This window comes from Lepidochelys kempii, chromosome 4 (genome assembly GCF_965140285.1).
Source record: "Lepidochelys kempii isolate rLepKem1 chromosome 4, rLepKem1.hap1, whole genome shotgun sequence".
Lineage (NCBI taxonomy): Eukaryota > Metazoa > Chordata > Testudines > Cheloniidae > Lepidochelys > Lepidochelys kempii.
This window is the reverse complement of record NC_136383.1, coordinates 121,445,897-121,472,735: the sequence shown is the minus strand read 5'-3', so window position 1 is coordinate 121,472,735 and position 26,839 is coordinate 121,445,897. Positions and strand designations below refer to the sequence as shown.

The following is a 26,839-nucleotide window of genomic DNA, read 5'->3' as shown; positions in this document are numbered from 1 at the left end:
GGGGTAAGATCTGGCTGCCATGAGAAATTAAAAAGGAACAGAGGGATGGTTGGGCCCACTCTGCCCCTTATGCCCTCAGATGCAGCCGGGGTGGGAGAGGGGAGAAAGCACAAGAGCATCTGGAGCACAGGTGTGGCCCCAGCATGCTGCTATTTAAAATAATTGTAACTCATGCACACAGGGCACCTGTAGATCAGAAGTGAAATACATGTGGACAATCACTCAAAGAAGTTACTGCTGCTGTCCTTGTTCCCTTCCATCCCCGCTCCTTCCTCCTGTTTCTTACCCTTGCTAGTTGTGTCCTGTCTAAAACTAGACTGTAAACTCTTCAAAGCAGGGACCATATCATTCTCTCTTTTTATGTAAAGTGTCTAATACATGATTGGTTGCAATAAAAATAATACAAAACATTTTCAGAGCCCTAGTGGATGAATGTCAGGGTAAAACAATTCCTATAATTTCTTAATAAAGTCTGAAAAGCAATCTGGGGTCAATTTGGATAGAGGTTTCTGCAAGATCGTTATTTGGTCCCAGATCAGACACTCAATATTCTAGCAATAGCTTAAGGACCATTTTTTCTGAGCCAGCTTCTTAGTTCCTTAAGTTTCTCCTGCAGGGCCTCTGTCATTGGCTTCAAAACTATTCAGTTGAATTTGGTATTGTTTTTATTAATAATGTGCATGCAACTCATTATGGTGTGCTGGATATATAAAAATTAATAAAATGAACCTGTCACAAGTTGATCCGTTTCTGACCACCATCTGTCTACCAATCATGTGATGTCTCCAGCTGGGCACTCAAGAGACAAACCATGCAAGATCATTGTGACAGCATATGGTGCTATTTACAAATTTTAAAAGGGTAATAGGTGTTAGGCTGTCATATTAGCAGTTAAAAAGTAATGTTGTTTGGAGGCTAGGTTTTGTTAAGGAAGCCTGTCACTCAGTAGGTATATTTCTCACATGGAGATTTTTCAGTGGGTTTGGAGTAAAAATTACTAAATAGAGAAATTCTGATTTTTTTTCATCACATATTCCACAGTTCCTTTGTTTGTGCAATTTGGAATGAACAATAAAATACATAACATGGAGACCAGGCAGTGATGAGTTAAAGGTTTTATTTCATGTGCCTTTTATGGGCATTGTGGGCTCCCCTCACCCTTTCCAGGATGCAAACTAATCTGTGTAGTTTTTAAACTACTGTTAAGATCAAGGATGTGGTTATGAAAAGACTTACGATTTATAGGATACTTAAGCATTAAGGATTGAGGTACAGAACATTTCCTAGGGATTAAGGACTGGCTGGGTGAGCCTCAGGCCATTAACCCCCGCCTGTCATTAATCTCCAGGAAATACCCTGCAGTGAGGTCGTTATTGCTGTTATATGCTGAAATTGAAAACAAACAATGATGTGTGTTTTTATACAAGATGCTGTTTAATTTGGAATATAGAGAATTAATGCCTTGTGCATTAACCAGTCATATTGCTAGAACTGATCGATTCCATGAATCTTATTCTTTTATGATAGACATTATGGGATTACGTGGGTGTAAGAAAGGGCAAAATCTGACCCATAGTGTGTGTCATACAGTTTAATATGATGAATCAATGGTGTTTCACTGGTGTAAATGTGAACAGAATTTAGCTCTGTACATAGAAAACTACCATAAAATGCTTACTTCACAACAAAGCAATTTATTTACCATCTAAGTATCTTGCAGCCTTTTTTTTTTTAAATTCAATGAATAATCCTTTTAGGTTCTCCATAAAGCGGGTGAAATGCCTCTGCTACAGTCCTGAGGCAGCACACAGGCTGCATAAAATAGCATAAATAGCATCTAAATTACTGGGAATACAAAATACACATACAGTTATAGATACTTACAAAAGGCAAATTCATATTGACAGGACTACAGTATGTGCTTAGCAGCAGGAAAGCATCTTAGGAAAAAAAGTGGCTATATATATATATAAAAATATAAATATACATATGTATATGTGTGTCTGTGTGTGTGTGTAAGTAATAAACACTGAAAAGCTATTTTTGTGTGTGTTCCTAAAAAATGATGCAGGCACTTTTTTAAGGAGACTGGCTGCTTAAACATTTATTATTTTGTAGATACACAGATATATTTTCGTGAAGGTGTGTGAAGCTTTTTACAAAAAATCTTTGTAAAAAGCTGTGTGTGTGTTTGTGTGTGTGCACATGGCCTCAGTCCTTGCAACCTCCTAGAGAGTCTGTCAAGGCACAACTTAAAAGCTCATTCAGGCAACCAGGACCCCCTGCTAGCAGATTGTCTGCCTAAAAGGTAAGAGAAAGCTAAAAAGAAGTAGAAACTTAAAAGTAGGTTCTCAAAGGCTGCATAGATCTTTTTTTGTTAAACCTAAAGTGTTTAAAAGCTTTAATATTGATGGCCTGTCAACTTTGTCCTGATTCTTTGGCTTTCAGTTAAAAGGTTTTTGTTGTTGTAGCTTATGCAGTTGCTCTGTTGCTATGGTAACGTGACATCAAAATGACGTTTCTCTGTTTAAAAGCTTTTAACTAAATTCCTGCCTGTCAGATGTAGGCCCCATTTTGTGCACTCAAGCTTCAAGCTGTTGCAAAAAGGTTTCATATGTTCTGTTGTCATTCAAATTCTTTATCCACATATGCATGTCTTGCACTACAAAAACCTAAACTAAAAACTCAATCTATATTAAGTGTCCTCTTTTAAAACCCTTTTAGGTCAATCAGCAATGGCTGCAGCAGAAATTCCCAGTTACATTGTTTCTTCTCAGACTGAGAAACACAGAAGGGCCAGAAACTGGACTGATGCAGAAATGAGAGGTTTAATGCTGGTTTGGGAAGAATTTTTTGATGAACTGAAACAAACTAAAAGGAATGCCAAAGTTTATGAGAAAATGGCTAACAAACTCTTTGAAATGACTGGAGAAATTCGCCACGGAGAGGAAATAAAGATAAAAATTACAAATATGACATTCCAGTACAGGTAAGCTTCAGTTAATTCTTTTTATTTCGAGAGATTTTAGCAGGGACGACGCAGAGTTATTTGCCTTTCAGAAAAAGTCTCATACAGGAAATCTATAGATAAAAGATTAAAGATTGTTCATATCGCTTTTAAAAATCTCTCCTGCCAGTACTATTACATCTTTATTATTTTCTCTCCCATTTATTTTCAAACTCTGGCACAACTTTGTTTCTTTATAGTTAATTAATGGTGCTATGAAATATTGGAATGAAAATGTATTTGGTGTTAAAACAGATTTTCTTGTTTAGTGGAGTGATAATGTTAGCTTGTCAGCAGTTCCTGGCAGTTAAACTACTGCAGTTTGAAGTGGCCAGTTAGAATCAGTGTTACAAGTAAAAGTTCAAATACAAAATAATTTATTTAGGAATGAAGTTCCCAATTTTTGGCATTGCAAGAAGAAGGGTAATACTTCATAGGGCCAAAAATAATTGGATGTCTTATTACTGAGTGACACACACTGCTATAAGCAGCTCTAGCGAAACAACTATTCTATCTGCAGAGAGAGAATCAATGTCCTCTGTAAATACTGCTCTAAGAGAGTGGGGGAAGGGGGAAGCGGTGTCTAGAACATAAAGACGAGGCAATGTCAGTCATGAGGGAAAGTTGGCTTGAAAGATTGAGACCTTCACACATTTGTTGTTTAGAAAAAATCAGAACTTAGCAGAAATATTTGAATATATCTGCTTTAAAAAAAAATCTTACCGCTGAGAGACACAAACTGCCACATACTGGAAATCCTGAGTGGTCATATAGTTATGTGTTTGTGATGCAAGAAAATCAAATATATGGTTCTTTTATTTCATCTCCACACAAAGCTAGTTTTAATAATAAAAAAGGTTATTACAGCAGCAGATCATGTTAAAATTGCTTGCTTTTCTTTGGGGGCACACTTGCTGTATTTCATGCAGCTATCACTCATCAAATAGAAAACTAGGGTGAATGCTGTAAGCCCCTTTAACTTTGAATTTCCCCTTTCTCAGTTTGTCAGATCCATTAATATTGTCTTTAAGGTATTTTCTGTAATGTGAAAGCTGGTATTTTATACTCAGCACTTAACATCTTCAAAGTGCTTTACAAACACCTACTTAATCCTCACAACAGGTCTCTGAGGAAGGTGTGAAAGTATTATCCACCCCCATTTTACAGATAGGGAGACTGGAACTGAGGTCATTATTTCCCCAAGGTTACAAAGCAAGTCACCCTCAAACCCAGAATTAGAACTCAGTAGTTCTTGACTACCAGGCCTTTGCTTAGCTCACTAAATCATGAAGCCTCTCTGCTAACAGATACATCTCATTGTACCTAGGTTTTACAGGTGTCCAGAAATACTGCATGATATTTCGAGTACTGTAATGGCTATGTGCAGTGGTTGTTTCTGTAAGCCTTTGTTCTGAATTTTCTTTCTTTTATTATCAATCACACAGTCTCAATTTTTTCAAATTAATATTTTCTGTTAAGCAGCATTGGGAGGGGAGGGAGTAAAACATACAAACTATGGAGGAAATTTTACTTTTTCATTCCTGTATGTTTTCATTAACTTCCAGAAGCACTTTCAATGCATGCTGTGAGGTGTATCAAATTGCACTGAGCTGCAGTGCTCATTAAGATGCCAACTTTGGAGGGCTTGAAGACTTCCCTGTGTTGGCATGTTACTGTTTTAATATATTCTGGAGTCAGAAATACACTTATAAACATCAGATGGTTTTTTTGTTGTATAATGTAGACTTAAGTTTCCTAATATTATTTGAAGACAATGTGATGTAAAGTAAACAGACAAGCAAAAGAGATTACTCCCAATTTGTTGTGTTTTCTAATTATTTCTCATTAATATGTGAAGAAGGGAAACATTACAGTGGAACTACTGGTTACTATTCTGCTGTCTGCTTTGCTTTTGGACACCTGAGTTTCAATTCATGTTATGGGTGTCTGGAGGATACTTGGAGATCACATCATGCATCACATTTTAATGCATTGTGGTGTGAACTGAAATGGAGGGCATGGAAGTGTGAAAAATGCTCTGTATTCAGACAGTATTTTGTAACAACTATATGGAGTTGTTAAAATGGATCTACAAGTATTTAGCAAAAGTAGCAGGATAACCAGGTCATTTAGCATGTAAATCATTATTTCCCTCCACCATCCCAGTCACAAATTGCAGACTTTTATTTCATGAGATATCTGTCTATCATCTGTCTGTGGTATTACTAAGATGCTTATCACATAATAATAGTTTGCCAGTGATGTCACCATCAAAAGGAATCAGGTTAGAGCATGGAGCCAGAAAATTCTGATGTTTATCCACGTATTACGAGTTCAGAAAGAAAAATATTAACCCCCCCCCCCCCAAATCGAGCCAAAACAACCCTACAGTGTAAAAAGGCAGCCACTTACCTGAGCACCTCTGCTGGTTCTATGATACAGGCATATTTAATGGTGAATGTGATGTTGCTGGTGCACTGCGTGCTGGGACATCGCATGGAGCGGTTAATGGTTACTTGCAGCTTCAGGGATCTAAAATGGAAAATAGGTAAATTTGTAATTAATAATCCTCTTACATATTTATATAATGACTTTCAACCTGAAGGATTCCATAGCACTTTATGGCTGATCCTGCAAATGTTGCTACTGAATGTAGTACTCATGGTTCTCAATGGAAGTCTTTGTTCATTATGCAGCAGCAGTCTAAAAAGCGGACAAAATGTTAGAATACATAAGGAATGGGTTTTAAAAATAATACTACAATATAATAATATTGTTATATAAATCAACAGTAAGCCCTCCCCTTGAAAAAAATTCCATATGGGGAAATACTGAAAAGTTTGGGACTTTTAGTTTAAAAAGGAGACAAATCAATAAAAGGCAACATGACAGAGGCATACAAAGTAACAAATGGTATAGCGAAGGTAAACCAGGTGCTTCCCTTTCCCTATAATAACAAAGTTATTCAATTAAATTTAAAACCAATTACGGAAGATACTTTTTACAAAACACATAATTAGCAGGTGGAACTCATTGCAACTAGATATCATTGAGACCAAGAGCGAAGTAGTATTTTTTAAAAGATGAGACGTTTTGTAAGATAATGAGAACATTGGTCGTTTAAATTAGATATAATTTTAAAAACATATAAAGTATATAATTCCTCATGCACCATGAATTGTCTGGGGCTAGGAAGAAACTTTCCCTATGAGCAGTCTATTCCACAATTGTCCACGAAGAGGTTCCTTGCATCTTCCTGTGACGCATTTGGTATTTGCCACTGTCAGAAATAGGAGATTGGAATAGATGGTCTGATCTGGTAGGCAGTTTAGGTACTACTATGGATAGTCCCAGCGACTTCATGGTAATAAGCACCTTGCCTAAAATAAATGTTTGCTTGTCTGCAATATATAAAGGAATCACTTCATTCACCACAGCAACCAAGGGCCTAACCTAAAATGTAGTGCAGATACTGCTGGGCAAAATCCTACTATAACAAAAAGTGCAATGGAAACTTATGTATCTATTTAGGACAGATAGGACACTGGTTTTTAATGTTCTGTGTGAAAGGCATCTGTGCAGTAAACTGCATGTACTCCCATTTATCTATCTTGGGAGGTGAAGGGCTGAGTCAAGCGTGCTGCAATTGAAAGTTAAGGTTTCTGATACAGTGAGTATCAAGAGTTCTGCTTACATTACTAACTCGTCTCCTGCAGTTTAGAATCGCTTAGAATATGTCCTGAAGTTCTTTCTATTGTGTTGGCTACTTGGGCATTCAGCACCCGCAAACCTACAATTAGTCCTTCTAAAAGAAAATACATTCCTATCATCACTAATATATTGATCTTAATGTGTGCCAATGTACAGTATTAGAGAGAGACAAGGGTGTGTGTCTCTTTCATTGGACCCACTTATGTTGGTGAAAGAGACAAGCTTTAGAGCTGCTATTATTATATTACTACTGATATAATATGTAATGTCTTGTAAAACAAAAGACAAGGTTTATAGAATATGCACACTAAACAATATTATAGTTTTGACTAATTCGTTTTGATGCTTTAAAAATAAAGGCTGTGAGAATGCAAATTCATAATTTTTTTTTTAAACCGGCTCCTCTCTCCTTCCCCCAAACATTTGTGGAAACAGGATGTAGCTGTTACATTTTAATTTGAATTGCAGTCAATTAATGTTAATCACTAGTAAATCTGAATCAGTCTCATGATCTTAATCGTAGATTATTATTTTTATTTTCATGTGTACATGATAGCAATTAAACATAGTGCCTTGTGTAATTCTTCACCATATTCCATGATATTAAATGACTGGAATCTTTGACCATTGCTGCAGCAAATGACCAAAGATAAGTGCAGCAAATTACTGCAGAAAGTTAAATTTGAATATTTTACCAGCTTTCTCTTCAGTATCAATAATTCATAGCAGACCCACAATTTAAGTATTGTGCTTTCCTACATTTTTCTCTCCTGTGTCATTGATTGGTGCATGAGCAGTGTTATTTATTATTTATTTTGAAAGCTTTTTTCAGAAACCCCAGGAGATGAAGCTTGTTTCCATTCCTCCAGGCTAGTAGTAATATCAAACAAATACTATAATAATAATTAATTCTCCCCACAACCCAGCAATAGTGTGTTGAACAGAGAGAGTAAAAAAACCAAATTATAGATTATAAGTATTTGTTCTAAGTAGAACTCCCCACTCTGAACTCTAGGGTACAGACATGGGGACCCACATGAGAGGACCCCCTAAGCTTATTTCTACCAGCTTAGGTTAAACACTCCCCAAGGCACAAATTCTCCCTTGTACCTTGGATTAGCTAACGCTGCCACCACCAAGTGATTTAACAAAGTATCAGGGAAAGGACTACTTGGAGTTCCTACTCCCCCCTAATATTCCCCAAGCCCCCCACACCCCCTTTCCTAGGGAGGCTTGAGAATAAATAAGATGAGCACAGATCAACCTTGGGGTTTTTTAGGACACTAAAAAAAAAACCCAATCAGATTCTAAAAGAAACAGAAATTTATTATAAAGAAAAAAGGTAAAAGAAGCACCTCTGTAAAATTATAGCGGAAGATAATCTTACAGGGCAATCAGATTCAAAAACAGGATTTCCCTCTGGGCCAAACTTTAAGTTACAAAAAGAAAACCAGGAATACACCTTCCTCTCAGCACAGAGAAAATCACAAGCCAAAACAAAAATAAGCTAACACATTCCCTTGCTAGTACTTACTAATTCTAATGGAGTTGGATTGCTTGCTTCCTTGATCTGTGTCCGGCAAGCACACAGAACAGACAGACCAAAACCTTTCTCTCCCACCCCTGATTTGAAAGTATCTTGTCCCCTTATTGGTCCTTTTGGTCAAGTGCCAGCCAGGTTACCTGAGCTTCTCAACCCTTTACAGGTAAAAGGATTTTTTGCCTCTGGCCAGGAGGGATTTTATAGTACTGTATATAGGAAGGTTGTTACCCTTCCCTTTATATTTATGACAGATGGTCTTTAAAAACTTTCTAAATTTTAATGTTTTAGTAATTTTATTTTAAAGGTATTTTAATACTCATGAAATTGCTGGATTAATTGATATAGAGAATACAGTCCTTGTTATCCACAAAACAGGCAATATAAATACAATTTGCTCCACCAGTGTGCCTCAACCCAGATGACAGAAGGTCCTGGAAAGTGGTTAATTAGATATCAGTGCTCATTTAGCTGTTGATTCCTCTGTAATAACATGGCCAACAAGATTGCCAGTTGTGGTGGTAATGTTTTTTGTACTTTGAATTTCTGTCCACTGGAAACTGGACTGAGATCACGAACTCATTTGACATAATTTTCAGTGACTTCTGATCTGGGCTGGATTTAAACTAGTGTCTTAGAGATGAAAAAATCTGTATTTTATTAAACAGTTCCTAAGCCTATTTAGTTTATATACGTGTAAGCGGGGGAATGGTCCCACTCTTGTGGGGAACTTCCCTGGCTTCTGCACTACCCCTGTGGAATCGGACAGTGAAAGGATCTCTGTCCTCTCTCCAAGGTCAGGCAGGCATCTGGGTACAGGGAGTTGAAGACTCCTCTTCCATGCGGCAGAGTCCTTGTAACCCCAGTTAAGGTGGTCCCAGAATTACTGGGAGGCTTAACCCCCAGTCTTGTCATGGCCACTTAGGACAGGAACTAGGGTGTCCCCAGCCCGCAGTACTCTCTCCACAACCGCCACTACCCTGGCCCACTGAGCACTACATTAAGTTCAAATCAAATACAATTTACTGAACAGCAAGACAGTAAGAAAAATAAGGAAAAAATCAGACTGGCTAAAGGAAACAAGTAATCCTGCCCTTTTGGCATGGGGAAACCACAAACAGCAGTCTCTGGGATATAAGGGAAGTTCACAGTTTATTCTTCACATGTCCCAGGACTCCTTCTCAAGCCCTGGCTATGCTGTGGTGACACTGTGGGTCAGACACCTGCTCTGGCGGTTGCCACATGCCCTCAGGCTCTAGCTGGCAGGAACCCTTCTCCCAAGCATTGGCCCTCCCATCGGGGTCATGGTCCCCCCATCAAGTCCAGCCTGCAAGACCTCTTGTTTGACGATGTCTCCTTGCACTGGGCCCTCTGCCTGGGGTCCCTCCCCCCACTCTTCCCAGCTGCTCACCGCACTCGGCTCTAGTGTTACTTGTGGCACAGAGGGCGTTCAGTGCCCAGCTCTAGGCCCACAGCTCCCGACTGTAGCTCAACCCTGGCTCCCTGTCAGCACGGCTGGTCTGCGCTGCTCCTGGCTCTGGACTGCTCTGCCTCCATGCTGCTGCTGCTCTGCCTCCAGCCCAGCTCTGCCTTCTGGGCTGCTTTTCCGGCCACTCTGGTTCTGGCTGCTGCTGCTCTCCCCTTAGTTCTGCCCTACTCTGGTTCAGTTAACTCCAGCTCACACAGAGGACAGGACCCTGGGCTCCTGACTCCCTCATTGGCCTACCTGCTCTGTCAATTGGGCTGACTAGGAGCATTTGCCTCTCCCCGTTGGCCCTGGGGACTGTCAGGCTCAGGATCTTGATTTCTCATTGGCCATTCCCCTTTCTTTTGGTACAGGGAGAAGGCAAACCAAAAAACCCCACTAAAGTTTCAGTAAAGGGCCAACAGTCCTGTTAGATAAGCCTCAAAACATGTAAAGTTCCTTTACTAGGCCCTTCAGCCCTCTCACACCCACCTGCCTTCTCTTCAGTATAGGGTGTGGTTCCCCTATTTGCTGTCTTGGGTAGACCGAGTGCCTAATACCCTGTCTTTTCTCAAGAGGCAGATACTAGGTTTACTTCCTTCTATTTTTTCATTGGTAAAGCTACGATTATGTCATGGAAGTCACAGAATCTGTGACTTTCAGAGACCTCTGACATTTTCTGCCCTGGGGCTGGAGCTGTCAGCAGGCAGCCCACCAGATCTCAGCCGCTGCTGGCGGCGGGCCCCCAGCAGCTCCCAGCCCCCGCAGGTGGTGGGGAAACTCCAGAGCTCCCAGCTCCCACATGCAGTGGGGAGACCCCAGAGCTCCCGCTAGCGGTATGGGGACCCTGAACTTCCAGCCACTGCTGGGGAAGAGGTGGCAAGAGGACCCCAGGGCCCCCAGCCACTGTGGGTGCTGGATCTTCCTCCCTCTCCATTTTGTCCAGGATATTTTTAGTAAAAACCACAGACAGGTCATGAGCATCCATTAATTTTTGTTTATTGCCTGTGACTGTCTGTGGTTTTTACTAAAAATATCCATGGCAAAATCTGAGCCTTATTCACGGGTCCTATCACCCCTCTACTGCCTCTGGGTTTAGACTAAGTAGGTAGGTGATAACACGCTAAACTAGCATTACTCTGGTCCTGTCCATTTCTATAGAATTTAATATTTCATTAAAAAGAATCTTGCCTTTAGTTGCAAAAAAAATCCTCCAATGACTTGATCCTATGTTGATTCACTAAGTTGGGAGACTAGCAGTGAGCTTAATTCCTCCCGTCTGTTGATTTCAATTGAGCTATGTTAGGGATAAATTTGGTCTGATAGAGGTGAGAGGCCTCAGCTGTCCCACTCTTCTCCTCAGACTCCACTTCCAATCTCAGCAAAAGATTCTAAAATGAGAGGAGTGAACTCTGAAACCAGTGATGACCATTTATCACTAACATTCTTAGCAATTTTATGGTTGATCATTTTATCAGAAAGCTTATGTGCATAGAACATAAGAACAACCATACTGGGTCAGACTAAAGGTCCATCTAGCCCAGTATTCTGTCTTCCAACAGTGGCCAATGCCAGGTGTCCCAGAGGGAAAGAACAGAACAGGAAATCATCAAGTGATCCATTCCCACTTTCTGGCAAAATCATAATAATGGATGTCTGTGATACAGGGGGAGTAATTTGAGTGCTGTTGTAGAGACAAAGAGTTGGAATAAATGGATATTGTTTCACCCAGTATGACCTTTGTTTGCCTCTATCTGCCATGTTCCCACTTCTTTTCCATTGTTCTGAACTCCCCCTCCCTATCTTTTCCTCTCCCCTCTGTATCATCCCTTTTGTCTTTCTCCACCCCAGAGTCCAGACTGCATCAGCTTCACTGTTGCCCCTTTTAAGTCAGCAGAGTGCTTCCCCCCAGTTTGCAGTGGGGATCAATATTCCCAGTCTGTTGCTGTAGTAAGCAGCAAAGGCAGCAAGACAGAAATCCACACACTGCATTTAGAGCAAGAGGAGTGTTCGGACACCCTCTAGTTCTGAATAATAGCATCCTCTAGCAGCTGATGGACAAATCTGCGGATATTTCTTCAAAAGTGTGATAGTACTACATAAACGGAGGGCCATGGTGCATAGCTGAACTTAAGCATAAAGAATAAAATCCTTACACATTTACTCAAGCAAAACTCCTGCTCCCTTTAATGGGAATTTTGCTGGAGTAAGGATATGAGATTTAGCTCAAAATCATAATAATGGATGACTGAGATACAGGGGGAGTAATTTGAGTGCTGTTGTAGAGACAGGTTTCAGAGTAACAGCCGTGTTAGTCTGTATTCGCAAAAAGGAGTACTTGTGGCACCTTAGAGACTAACCAATTTATTTGAGCATGAGCTTTCGTGAGCTACAGCATCCGATGAAGGTGCCACAAGTACTCCTTTTCTTGTTGTAGAGACAAAGAGACTGATGACATCTGAAAGCAGAGCCGTAGTTGGCAAAGATTCTACTGAATCTGATTCAGAACAGGATAGTCCTACCCTTAAAAGTTTCTACTCAGTCAAAAAGAGCCCGGTGTTCCTAATTTAGACTTTGAAGCTCAATAAACAGCAGCTCCCACTGAAAACCCAGATTTTAATTATCATTATAGTCTTTATTTAGTGTTAAGATTGTGAGTTTATTGATAATACAATTTGAGATTTTCTGCATTAAAACAATGAAATCTGAGCACATGAGGCCTTGCCAATACATAGTACTGAGCTGCTGTAACTTGCATGGGGAAACCCTTGTGAAGTATGCAGCGGTGATCAGTGTGTACCTAGCAATGTATAGCAATAGAAGAAAAATACTTTTATTGCAAAGAATTTTAAAAACTAAACAAAAAGTATTTGATATTAAGTTGATCATTTACAGTCAGTCCTATAGTTAAGTATTCTGTAACAAAGAAGCTATAATATTGTCAGTGATCTGATCTGATTGTGAAATCACAGCAGCAGTTTGTAAAGCATGTATGAAATTAAAATTTGGAATGCATAGAGAGAATAAGAACACAGACTGTGCTGTGCAGGCTTTGCTATGCATTGCTATAATATGCAGCTCACCACTAGCTGGAAAACCTCATCAGACTTTGAAAGTTCAGAGAAGAACACAAACTACTTAAAAACCCAAACAAACTAATTTGTTGTTCCTAACTTCTGTCCCGCCAGTAGTTGTCACTTCACCCTAGTTTGCGAGCCACATGCTGGACCATTGGAAAGGAAGAACTTCAATCTTTCCACATTCACATCTCTATTTGTCACCATTGTTATCATGTTGTTAAAGTTTATTTTCCTCTAATGGTCCTAGTGGCAGCTGAAGCAGTAGGTGTTATATCTTCCTACCAGCAGATGGACCCAGGAAAAAATGTGTTGTGGTATTCCCCAATAAAAGGACTGTATCAGCTATCCAAGCCCAGTACTCTTCCTGTTTCCGGAAGGTGGAAATCTCTTTCTGTTTGGCAGAACCAGCTTGGAATTCAATTAAAAATATACAAAAGCAGCATTTTAAAATTTTTTATTAGTTAAAAACTTTAAATGTACAGGAAACATGTTTTTCAGGTTGGTCTGAAGTAAACAGGAAGAAATTCAATAAGGACAAATGCAAGAAGGAACAATCATTTGCACATATACAAAATGAGAAATGACTGCCTAGGGAGGAGTACTGCGGAAAGTGATCTGGGGGTCATAGTGGATCACAAGCAACATATGAGTCAACAGTGTAACACTGTTGCAAAAAAAGCAAGCACCATTCTGGGATTTATTTGCAGGAGTATTGTAAGCAAGACACAAGAAGTAATTCTTCCGCTCTACTCTGTGCTGATTAGGCCTCCGCTGGAGTATTGTGTCCAGTTCTGGGCACCACACTTCAGAAAAAATGTGGACAAATTGGACAAAGTCCAGAGATAAGAGCCACAAAAATGATTAAAGGTCTAGAAAACATGACATCGGGGGAAGATTGAAAAGATTGTTTAGTCTGGAGAAGAGAAGACTGACGGGGGACATAACAGTTTACATGTATATAAAAGGTTATTACAAGGAGAAGTGAGAAATTGTTCTTTAACCTCTAACATTAGGAGAAACTTTCTAATTGTCAGGGTGGTTAAGCACTGGAATAAATTGCCTACAGAAGTTGTGGAATCTCCATCACTGGAGATTTTTAAGAGCAAGTTAGACAAACTCCTGTCAGAGATGGTCTAGATAATACTTAGTCCAGCCTTGAGTGCAGAGGACTGGACTAGGAGACCTCCTGAGGTCCCTTCCAGTCCTACGATTCTATGCTTCTATGTAAAATCAACTGATTTATTAAATTAAGGAAGTATTAAGTGTATTTAGTGATTAGACAAATTGGTTCTGGTCACCATGGGCCAGATTTTCAAAGGTATTTAGATGCCTAAAGATGTAGATAGATGCCTAGTGGGGTTTCCAAAAGTGCATAAGTAGGGTAGGTTCCCAATTCCCATTGAAATCAATAGGAATTAAAGAAATAATCAACATAGGCATTTTTGAAAAACCCTTTAGACAGCTATCTGCATCTTTAGGAGCCTAAATCTGAAAATTGTGAAACTCCGGCCTCATGTTCTTCATGTTTTTAGAATTAGTGGATCTTATTTTCTCCCACCTGGCTTTTAATAGATTGGAAGAAGAAACAAGCATTTATGCCTTTTCAACTTCCAGTCAGTTTCTCGACTTTAAATGAACTAGTCCAAATGAAGGAAATATTCTCTCTCCGATTTCTATCTTAACTGAAACCAAAAATAATTAAAGCAAAAGTTTTTCTGCACAACAGAATCTAAAAGTACAACATTCGGAAAATCTAAATACCAATATTCGGTCCATTATAAAGACTGAGAACAATATGGATCCTTAGTAATGCAGCACATGACATTGACACACATTTTAAAGCTTGATTTTAACCTCAGAAATTAAAGATGTTTCTGCCCTAATTCTGTATATATTTAAAAAAGCAGCACGCTTTAATTCATTAAAATTTGAGGAGGGCTTACTGATCTTCTTTTTATTTATATAAATTATTTTAATGGATTATAGTGAGTTTAGGTCTTGACATAGGGTGTCATAATTTCAAATTTAATTTTAAACAGATTTATTTTAAAAAAAACCTGATTTAAATAATATTCAATTGTGTGTGTGTGTGTGTGTGTGTGTGTGTGTGTGTGTATATATATATATATATATGTGTGTGTGTATATATATATATATTTTAAAAAAAAACATTGATTTATATCCACTCTGGGCATTATGATAATCATCGTAGTCATTCAGAACTTTCCAGCATCTTCAGATCCTCCTTCTCCAGATTCTCCTGCCACTTCACCTAAGGGAGAATTTCCATTATCTGTTAGAGTAAAGCCTATGACATAGTTGGTCAGTTCTAATTCCATTTACAGGGGGCTGGGGTACTCTCACTAGCTCAGTAGTCTCCAACCTTTTTAGGCACAAGATCACTTTTTGAGTTTAAGTGCAACTCAGGATCTACCCCACCCTTTCCCTGAGGCCCCGCCCCACTCACTTCACCCCCCTGTCCCTCCATTGCTCTGTCTCCTCTCTTACTCACTGTCACCAGGCTGGGGCAGGGGGTTGGGGTGTGAGAGGGGGTGTAAGCTCTGGGCTGGGGCTTAGGGCAGAGTGTTGGGATGCAGGAGAGGGTACGGGGTGCTGGCTGTGGGAGGAAGCTCAGGTCTGGGGCAGGGGGTTGGAGTGCAGAAGGGGGTTCAGGGTGCAGGAGTGAGTATGGGGTGCTGGCTCAGGGGAAGGGTACAGGTTCCCGCAGAGCAGCACATACCTCGGGCGGCTCCCGGTCGGTGGCGCAGTAGGACTAAGGCAGGCTCCCTGCCTGCCCTAGCCCTACACCACTCCGAGAAGTGGCCATCGCACCCATGCGGCCCTTCTGGGGGGAAGGCACATGGCTCCATGCACTCTCTGCAAGCACTGCCCCCACAGCTCCCATTTCTGGCCAATGGGAGCTGTGGGGGTGGTGCTTGTAGGCAGGAGCAGCGCGTGGAGACCCCTGCCCTTCCCTCCCCCAAGGCCTCAGGGGTGTGCTGACTACTTCTGGGAGCAGCATGGGGCCAGGGCAGGCAGGGAGCCTGCCTTAACCCTGCTGTGCCGCTGGACATTTAGCGGCCGGAGATCATGGTTGACTGGCAGAGGCTCCAGGATCGACCAGTTGATCGCGATCTACTGTTTGGTAACTCTTATTAAAATATGCTGTTTTAAACCCTGATCAGATTTGTCATTTTGTAAGAGGGAGCAACCAGCACTGTTATAACAAGCGTATTCATTATTAAATTATTTAAATGAATTCTCTTCGCTAGTAGAAGCTGTTATTTTTCAGTACTGGTATTGAACTCAACTTGGGGTAACGTGCACCTTTTCACCACTGGACAAAATCATGAAAATAAACTGATGATCTCACTTGATATCAAAGGCCAAAAACTGCTGTCTAATGTTATTCTTATTAAGGATTTTCAGTTTGCCTGTCAAATGATCAGAGTTATCTTTTGTGACTGAAACAGATTTTTGAGATAGAAGTTTAAGATCTGTATGAAATGCTTGTTTCTGTGTTTTCAGACCTTTCTCTTGTATGCCTTTACAGGAAATTAAAATGCATGACTGATAGTGAAACCGTCGCACCTGACTGGCCTTATTATAAAACCATTGATAGAATCCTGTCTAAAGTATCAGACCACAGTGATGTGAAAATGCATGAAAGTCAGCAACCAGGCCCTTCTACATCACAGACTGAGGCCTCGCAGTCTCCATCAGCTAAGTCTACACCTCTGTACTTGCCGTATAACCAGTTTACGTACGAAGGAAGGGAAGAATGTTTTGAAGATGAACATTCAGAGAGCTCATCAAGCTTACTTTCTTATAAGTTGAGGTGGAATTTTTTCTTTTCTTTTCTCATATTTCACACATTAGACTAGTTCTGTTGTGTTATTGGAAAACTGTAGAATGTTTACATTAATCACTCTTGCCATTGCTTTTCTTAAGTCACAAGTGAGATGAGTTTGCTGGTCTTTACCTAAACAGCTAGACTAAGGGTTTTGTTTTTGTTTGTTTTTGTCTGTGGGGATAGGTCAGCACCACAAAACACCACGCAGCATTGTCAAAATTTAGCATGGGTCCCTCTGCTTATGAGAGGCATAGCATTTCTACCAAGGTAGGAGTGGCCCAGGCTAGTACTGCAGTGCATATGTATAACAATGTAGGAAGCTTCAGAGTAGGAAGTATAACATGTTTCTTAGCTGTATTTTGCCTTGCTCTAGCCATTGCTATTTCCCTCAATATGAGTATGATATTTCAATAGAGTCAACTATTATTAAAGTGTGTATGTGTGTGAGAGAGAGAGCTTTAAAAATGCAAATCGAGTATTTGTTCAGACTTGATGTAATTGTCAGTTATGCTTCAGTTTTCCATCAAGCATCTTTTAAAGTGCATTGCAGCCACTTTTAAATATAATTAAATTAAATATAATTTAAAATGTTAGTTCTTTCAAGTAATAGTTAGTATGAGGAATGCAAACATGCTTTTCTGTTGTTGATAACACTTGAATCCCCTGGACAGCATGATTTTAGCCTAAAGCAGTGCTGTAGACACGACTCACATTTCAGACTTCACTGCTTTCAGTTTTCATCCCAAAACGTGGTGGAAATAAGAACTGATTGCAGTCTTCTGTCAGAAGAAAATATTAAGTTCATCCTAGAGATCCTTATCATGAGTCTGTGCAATAGGAAGATTTTATGGATAACAGTAAAATTACAAATCAGTCATCCAATAGTGAAACTGTTGAACTAGAATCAAAACCACACGAACTAGTCTGGGTTAATGGGCTTTCAGGCCTGCATTTGAGTAGTTTGAGAGCTGAGGGAGTAGAGCTGAGACTACTTCTTTCAATGAGTGTAGCTGTCCCTAAGCAGCTGATGATTTTAAATGTATTTCCTGTTTACAAGTATTTACGGAGTAATGTCTGTGACTAACTCTTGGTCTGTAGCCATATATCAATTCACAAGTAATTCTTGTACAATTACCAGTTCATTGTAAGTATTTGATGTCTGATATTCAAACTTTCTTGACTGGATCAGCATAACTCCTAGAATCATGTTTCTTCTGCAAATTCAAAATTTGATTTCTGCAAATATTCTATAATAACATAAAATTCATTGTCTGCAAACACATCTACCTGTAAACACAATCAGTAGAATATTTGCTGATACAAACAAGGTATTTTTAAAAAATGTTTGAGGTATTCGTCCATCTGGCTTGAGGAAAAACTGCAGGATGTTTGAACCTTGGACTGCCAGCAGCTAAAAGTGATACTTGTGATAGGTATTACAGCCTTTTGTATCTGGGAATACAATGAGCCTCATTTTGCACTAGAAGTATTTCTGGGTGGGTTATAAGAGCATAATGTAAAAGATGCCACTATCTGAAAGGGAGTCAGGAAAGAAATGGTAACTTATTTTAACTATAAAAGAAAAGGAGTACTTGTGGCACCTTAGAGACTAACCAATTTATTTGAGCATAAGCTTTCGTGAGCTACAGCTCACTTCATCGGATGCATACTGTAGAAACTGCAGAAGGCATTATATACACAGAGACCAGTCTCTAAGGTGCCACAAGTACTCCTTTTCTTTTTGCGAATACAGACTAACACGGCTGTTCCTCTGAAACCTGTCATTATTTTAACTATGGTTCTTTGAGATATGGTGCCAATGTGTATTCCACTTAGGTGTGTGCAATACCAGCACATTTGAGCAAGAGAAATTTGCCTAGCAGTACCCACAGAGGGGCGGCATTTGCACCTCATGGCCATCACTCCTCCTTTGGTTATGTGATTTAGTGTCGTTCCCCACCCCCCAGTTCCTTCTCACCAAATGCCCAGACACAAGATTCCGATGCAGAGGGGATGGAGCGTGGGTTGTGGAATACATATCTGATTCAAAGAACACGTAACAGTAAGTAACAGTTTCTTCTTCTTCAAGTAGATACAGATGTATATTCCACTTAGGTGACTCACAAGTAGTATCCCTCGCCAGGAAGTAGCGCTCATAGTCTACCTAAATAAGGACTACAGGCCCATGGTACTAAAGCTTGCATCCGCCCTGGAAGATGTGGTTATGGTGTAATGGTTTGTGAATGTATGTATCAATGACACACAGCAGCCCTGAAAATGTCCAATATGGAAATGTCACTGAGGCGTGCTATGGATGTTGCTTATGCCCTCGTAGAATGAACTCACATCTGCTGAAGGGGCATAGCTGAGGCTATTTCATATGCATTTTTGATGCAGGATGTTATCCATTTGGAGATCATCTGCAAAGAGACCACATGACCTTTCATGTGATCTGCCTATGTCACAAACAAATGAGGTAAAGCATGAAACGATTTAGTCCTGTCCAAATAAAAGATGTCCGTCACTGGACATCTAAGGTATGGAGATGCTGCTTCTCCAGAGATGAGTGCGGCTTAGAAAAGAACACAAGTAAATATACCATGTGGTTCAAATGAAACTGAGAGACCACTTTAGACAAAAATTGTGGGTGGATAATAGAGTCACCTTGTCTTTGGAAAATTGTGTATAGGAGGCTCTGCTATAAGAGTCTGCAACTCTCTCACACTCTTTGCAGAGGTTATCGCTGCCAGGAATGCAGTTTTCTGACACAATACAGAACGGGACAAGACACCAGGGGCTCGAGCAGAGATCCCAGTAAGGACGCTATGACTGTGTTAAGGTTCCCATAGAGGAACTGGCTCTCAGACTGGGTGGATGTAGACAGAGGAGCCCTTTTAAGAATCTTGTTACCATGGTATTGGAGAAGACTGATTTTTTTTCCCCCTGAATGAGGGGATAAAATGCTGATATCGCTGCCAGATGCACTTTCAATGAACTAAACACTAGCCCCAACAACTGAAGGTGGAGCAGGTATTCCAAAATGTCCTAGATATAGGCCAGTATTGGTTGGCTTCTGTTGGCTTAATGACCACACTGAAAATCATTTCCATTTTGCTGGATAGGCCATCCTAGTGGATGCTTTTTTACTGTTAAGGAGGACCTGTTGGACAGCTGCTGAACACTGCTCTTACTCCTCATTCAGCAGACACACTGTGAGATGCAGGGAGCTGAGTGAAGGATGCAAGGTGCTGCGTTGGTTCTGAGTGACTAGGTTGGGATAGGGAGGAAGCGGTGGTATGGGAAGCTGAATAGAGAGTGCGAAAATTTGGAGAACCAGCACTGTCTTGGCCATGCTGGGGCGATGAGAATGAGCCTGGCCCAATCTGCCTTGAGCTTGAGGTATGATCAGGATTGTGGAAAAGGCATGCAAAACAGCCAACTGACAGGTGAGGTGGAAAGCTTCAGACAGGGAATCTAACAGGACCCCAATAAACTCAGTTTTTGAGTGTGGGCTAAGGTTGACTTTCCAGTGTTTAGGATTGAGACCCAGATGGTCGAGAAAGCACAGTATGGTGCCAACATGAGCAAAAACTTCATCTCTGGATCTGCCTCTCAGTTGTTCAGATGTGAATTCCCTTCTTCCTGACATACACCATAACAACGACCATGCATTCAGTAAAAATATGGGGGCTGAAGAGAGGCCGAATTTGAAGTACCTGTGTACTCAAAGTGGTGTTCTGCCACAACAAATCAAAGGAACTTTCTGTGGCTCAGCAAAATCACCACATGAAAGTAGTTGTCCTGAACAATACAGTTGTACTGTATAAGTACGGGCATAGCGAGCAGATCGAGGGACGTGATCGTTCCCCTCTATTCGACATTGGTGAGGCCTCATCTGGAGTACTGTGTCCAGTTTTGGGCCCCACACTACAAGAAGGATGTGGATAAATTGGAGAGAGTCCAGCGAAGGGCAACAAAAATGATTAGGGGTCTAGAACATATGAGTTATGAGGAGAGGCTGAGGGAGCTGGGATTGTTTAGCCTGCAGAAGAGAAGAATGAGGGGGGATTTGATAGCTGCTTTCAACTACCTGAAAGGGGGTTCCAAAGAGGATGGCTCTAGACTGTTCTCAATGGTAGCAGATGACAGAACGAGGAGTAATGGTCTCAAGTTGCAGTGGGGGAGGTTTAGATTGGATATTAGGAAAAACTTTTTCACTAAGAGGGTGGTGAAACACTGGAATGCGTTACCTAGGGAGGTGGTAGAATCTCCTTCCTTAGAGGTTTTTAAGGTCAGGCTTGACAAAGCCCTGGCTGGGATGATTTAACTGGGAATTGGTCCTACTTCGAGCAGGGGGTTGGACTAGATGACCTTCTGGGGTCCCTTCCAACCCTGATATTCTATGATTCTATGAAGGTCCAGAGCAGCAAACCAGTCTTTCTGAGACAATGCAGGAAGAACAGTAGATAGAGTGACCATTGAGAACCTCATGTACCTGATATATTTGTTGAGGCTGTGAAGGTTGAGGATGGGTCTTACTCCTCCCTTGCATTTTGGTATCCGGAGTAGAAGCCATGACCCTGGTGTTTTGGTGGAACCTCCTCCACTGCTCCTAAAGCCAGCAGAAAACAGACCTGCTCAAGGAACAGTATCTCATGAGAGGGGGTTCCTGAAGAGGGAGGGAGGGGAAGCAGGTGTGGAGAGGAACTGAATGGCATAACCCAAACTGATGGTGCTTTGGAACCAGCTGTCAGTGGTGACTGAGCCCCAAGCACTGTGAAAGCAGGCCAGCTTGTCCCCAGTGGGGAGAGATGAGGAGGGAGGAGCAATGACTGGAACAGTACTCTGACCAAGGAGTCAAAATGGGCACTTGAAGGGTGCCAGGGGAAGTCATGTGGACTGGCCGAACCCCAAGCCCAACTGATTTCTGATCTATCCCTCTTTCTGGAGTAGTGTGGTGCCTCGGAACAGGGAAAGGCTGATCAAATGGGCACTGAGGACAATATTGCTGCTGCTGTGGAAGACAATAGTGTTGCCTCTGCAGTGTTTTTTAATGTGACCACTCAGTAATCAGGCAGTCAGATTCCAGATGCTGGGTTGCCATGGAACAGATTGCCCTGTGATAATAAATCTGGAATGAATTGTAGTGGTAGTGGAGGGGCTGCAGACAGCAACTTGAGGTCTGAAAAAACAAGGTTGTCTGGGCCAATGGTGCGTGGTCAAAATCATTGTAGCTTGTCGTTGCTGTGACGGTTGGATCTTGCATGTTATCATGGGAAAAGGAGGGAATGCAAAAATGAAGAGCCTTTGGCCACATGTGGGAGAAGATGTTAATTCTCCTGGCCCAAAGATCTCTGCTCCTTCTATAGAAGCTATTTGTCTTGGTGTCGGAACTGGATGCAAAGAAATCCCATATTAGTTTCCCAAAAGTCTTGATTATGTCATTGAACTCCCTCTGGTGGAGACATCACACCCCTTGGACTGCTCTTCTGTGGCTGAGGCAATCTGCCATGGAATTCAGTTTCCCTTTGATATGCATGGTTCGAACTGACAATGTATCTCTCAGCCTAACTGAAAAAGGTTATGGTTTCTGTTTGTAATCAGCATGACTGTGTGCCCCCTTGTCCATTCATGTATGTCATGGCAGTGGTATTGTCTGTGAATACAAGTATGTGTCTGGAGTTTTAAGTGGGAAAGAGTGCTGGAAGAGCTAGACAAATCACTCACAGTTCCAAATGATTAATGACATATGAGATTCTGTCCCTGACCACTGACCTTGTACAATGTGTTGGGTTCTGTGAACTCCCATCCCCTCAATCTAGCATCCATCATTATGGTGTCCCTCTTCAGATGTAACCACCATCTGAGAGACCATTTACTATGGAGGGGAGTCTTACAGAGAGTAGAGGAGATCAGTATGTAGTAGTGTAAACAATTGAAATGAAAATTTGCCCATGAGGCTAGGTATATGCACGAAAACAAACATAATACTATGTAGCAGTAAGTCCTTCATGCAGGAGTGTGGGCTTATATGTTTGCTCCAGAATCCATGCCTGCCTGTCTCTGGAGAGGAAAGCCCTGTGGAGTGTGGTATTCAGCAAAACCCCCAGGTGTTCTATGGTCTGTGTAGGGATGATCTGGCTTTTCTTTGGATTGATTATAAACCCATGCTGTTGAAAGGTATGTACTGTCAATTGAGCATCCCTGACTGACTTCTGTAGGGAAGGGACTCTTACAGGATAACATCAAAATGTAGGGATGCCACTATTACCACCAGGACCACTGTGAATACCATAGAGGTGGTGGCATGCCAAAAAGAAGGGCATTGTATGTATGTGCAGGGTGTACTATGCAAACTGGAGGTACTGTTTGTGGGTTGGAAAGATGGGGGTGAAGAAATATGTGCACATCAAGTCCATGGAGGTTAGGAAATCCCCCTGTGTGATGGCTGCCAGGGTGGACTAAGCGGTCTCCTTTTGGACTTGAGAGTGGATTGACTTGTTGAGTCTTTAAATCTAGGACAGCTTCTTGATTATTGAGAGAGAAGACATCTGGGGCAGAAGGTCTTTCTAAGTTCTATGGCATAACCCTGGGAAATGATCTCTCTTCCACATTTGTCTGTGGTGGAGGCAAACCAGGTGAGAACAAAAAGAGATAGATTGCCTCCGAGGGGAAGGTTGTGGAGCCCTTGATTATTCTTAAGAACATTCATGGAGAAGGTGTCACAAAGTTTATTGGAGCTGGCTTTCCCCCAACCATTCTTAGACAATATGTTGTGTCTCCAACCATATCTGTATAAAGCTCCATAACCTTGAATGGACAGCCTAGAGTGAAAAGATGGGTTAAAAACTATTCTGAGTTTGTTGCCATTAACAGAGGAGACAGATTTTTTTGGTTTGTCCTGTGATTTGCAGCAGGTCTTTCCGCTGGTTCCCTGATGAGGTTTTTTCCCCCAGGGACATGGAAACTGAAACCTGTTCTGTGGAAATATCTGCCTTCCGTGTCAGTGGCCAAATACACCCTCTTGCCACTGCATTGGACACGATTGATCAGGTGGAGAACCTGAAAGCATCTGAAACTAGAGCATATGTTAGAGGTTTTCTTTGAGGAGCCCAATCCCTTGGATCTTTTCACTTTTTTGAGAATGTCTGAGAGGACTCAATATAAGCAAGTACTGCTCTGGCAAAAATAGGTGTCTGTTGCTGAGGCTCTGAGTGGTGCTGAGGCCAATTCATAGTCTCTGCATACGACTGATTCCACCTTCTGTCAGTAGGAAGTCCCCTTCAGTGTGGAAGACAGTGTCCTTGATGAGAGTTGACAAGACTGTGTCCATTTTAGGTAAAACCACCAAGAACACTTTTTGATTGGTGGACGTTATAGATTTTTGCTCTTTTTGTCAAACTCTTTGACTTAGCCAGGTTTTCCCATTCCACTTTTACAGCCTTAAGGTATAAGGCCAGGGTGAGAATGTAAGTGTCACCTGTAGAGTTCACTGGAACTTATTTATGGGTATTTTGTCTCTCTGACATCCTCCTCATCCTCAACCCCTTTTTTACCCTTTTTGGCTGAGTATCAGGGAAGATAAGCAATTGCCTTATTGGTTTTCTCAGAATAGATTTATAATACTGTTCAGGGAAAAAGAGTTCCTGGTGATCCTCTTGGATTTCCTTCACCTCAGATTCTTTATTATCTGCTTTCTGGTCCCTTTTTCCCACCACCTAGACACCAGGAAGAAAGATGGGGAAATGGATAAAGAGTGGCCTGTATGTTTGTCTCCTCCTGTGCTCATTTCTTCTGTGAGATGAGGGCCCTAAGATGGCTGCTGCTGAGGCTCTGCCAAGAGCGTGTTCTAAAATGGCCACCTGGGTCCAAAATGGCCACATCAACCCCACTGTAAAGGGAAAAAGGGGCAATGGTGAGATACTGGTTTCTCTGTGACACTGTTGGTTCTTGGGACCCCTGAGGATCAGAGGGGGTGCAGCACGGCCTGTGGCAGAATGAGGGAGGTCCCTGGCTATATGTACTGCCCCTTGTCATGGTGCTTTGTCTGCTGGAGTGGTGACTGGAGCCCCAGGGAGTTACCCTAAGCCAGTTCTGTTGGCTGGAGCTCCTGGATCCTTCCTGGTCTGTCCTCTTGGGATGGGACATCTGGTGATGGAGCCAGTTTACATTAGTGGCCGTGGATTGAGCCCCTGGTGTCCAGGGTGCTTTTTTCCATAGCACCTTGTTTTTCTGGGCCCTTCACTTGTCTGTAGCTGTCACTGTGCTGTCCTGTCAGGCCAGGCTGACTGCCTGCTTTCACCTGGTGATGGGGCCTAGTCTGCATCAGTGACCATGGTATGAGCCCCCGGTGTCCAGGGCACTTTTGTCAATATTTTGTCTTTCTGGACCCCTCGTCTGTCCACAGCTGCCACCATGCTATCCTGTTGGGGTGGGCTGGTGGCCTGCTTCGTAACCATGGTATCACCAAGGTTAAGGGTGCAAAAGGAACACTTTCCCTTTTAATATACTTGGCCAAGGGTGCTGAGCACAGGGTACTGACTCTGCCCTTTCCCTTCTTTTTTGCTTTTTCATCCATTGCCAGGAGCTAATTTGAGAGGCGGAGCTTGGCAAAAAGTTCCCAAAGCCCTGTAAAGTAAATTTAAATGACCTTTAAAAAGCGAGTAACCCCAAACTAAAAGAGTGGAGAGCTGAAGGAAAGAGGCCCTAGAACAAAAAGGAAAAAGAAGAAAAGATTAATCAGGTTATGGACAGTCTACAGAAGACCAGACTCCTAGGCTACTTTACCTTTGGAGGCAGTGGAAATTCTGGAGGGGATCTTCAGTGGTAGGAATCATCTGGAGTGTCAACCCAGCCAATCAAAACATCTGCCTCCTACAGTCTGGGGAACTGAAGAACCCATCCCCTGCAGTGAGAATACTGGTGGCTGTTTTTTATTTGCTCCAGTGCCAGTGCAATAGTGGAAGATTTCTCTAAAACAGTTGGTGTAGAAAAGGCCACTCAAAGCAAGATTTCATGATACACTGGTAACTACAGTTTCTACTATTTCTACTACTAGTAGAGCTGCACCGGTAGTGAATTTTGTCCATAAAATTTGCAAATGTAGATGCAGTCCTAGGTTGTCTGTGGCATGTGGTGTAATAGCAGGTTTAGAGCACAGTTCTTGTTCCAACTGATTAGGAAAACCATGTGACAAGTTGCATGAAAGCACTAGCTAAGTTTCATTGTAGTGTGGTCAGGCCAAAAATGATGATAAAAGATTTTGGTTTTCTGAGGTGGATGTTGTCCTGATTTATACAGGCCTTACAACAGGTTTACACTCTGCTGTGGCTGAACAGGAGTTAACCGGTTTGGCCAGCAAGTGTTGAGGTGTTAAAAGCTGTGCTCTCGCTAAGAGACCTAGGTTAAAATATGTTTCGAACTTGCTTCTAAATGATTTGGTTTCATTCTCACTAGTTGGCCAAATAGTGTTAGAATCTGGTTCAGTCAAAAACAGTTTAAGCTGTGCTTACCCAGTTGGTAAACTCAAAGGACTGTGTGCAGTCCAAATTATTCTAACTTCAAAGAGTATGTAACTGCTTAATTACATAGGTGGCTATAAATGTGCTGTATGTCCATGTGGCAGTTAACCATGTTTTGCTTTTGCCATCAGCCTAAACTTACTGTCTTCCTGTAACTGTGGCTATTTGACTAGATTGGCTGGTCTGACTTTCTCCCACCAATCTGGGTGGTAGGACCTCCCAAATATATTACTCCACAAAATACTAATGTGCATGCCCTCTGGACACTTTATCCCTTGCTGCAGTAGTATAAGAGGGCTACCCAGATTTTCCCACAATGCAGTACTACAGACCCCCTTTAAACAAATATGGTAGATGTGGATGTGCACAAGTTGGACACACAGTTGTGCTGTGAAAAAAGTTGCTCTGTAGACACAACTTGATGGTTTTGAATAACTATGTCAGATGAGTGACATGGCCTGCTTGTACAAGCAGTTGTTGTCCTTCATGACCAAAGGTGACACAAACATGCAGCATAAATGGTACCTATATTTGGAAGGGGATAAAAAGAGGGAGTTATTGTCATAAGGTATTTTTTTAAAAGCTATATAGATTGACCTCTTTAGAGAAGCCTGAATCCTACAATTCCATCAGTTCTCTTGATAATAATTTAAACTGAAAAG

The 26,839-nt window shown here is 41.5% G+C and overlaps 1 protein-coding gene across 1 annotated transcript in view; it reads left to right on the top strand.

Annotated features, from left to right (window-relative positions):
- Positions 1-2,588: 2,588 nt before the first annotated feature.
- Positions 2,589-26,839, top strand: part of MSANTD1 (Myb/SANT DNA binding domain containing 1) — a 35,021-nt gene continuing 10,770 nt past the window's right edge. The window contains exons 1-3 of the mRNA XM_073340144.1: positions 2,589-2,607; positions 2,725-2,989; positions 16,357-16,641. Of these exons, the coding sequence (XP_073196245.1) occupies positions 2,736-2,989; positions 16,357-16,641 (539 nt within the window). The 5' untranslated portion in view covers positions 2,589-2,607; positions 2,725-2,735. The remainder of the gene's footprint in view (positions 2,608-2,724; positions 2,990-16,356; positions 16,642-26,839) is intronic.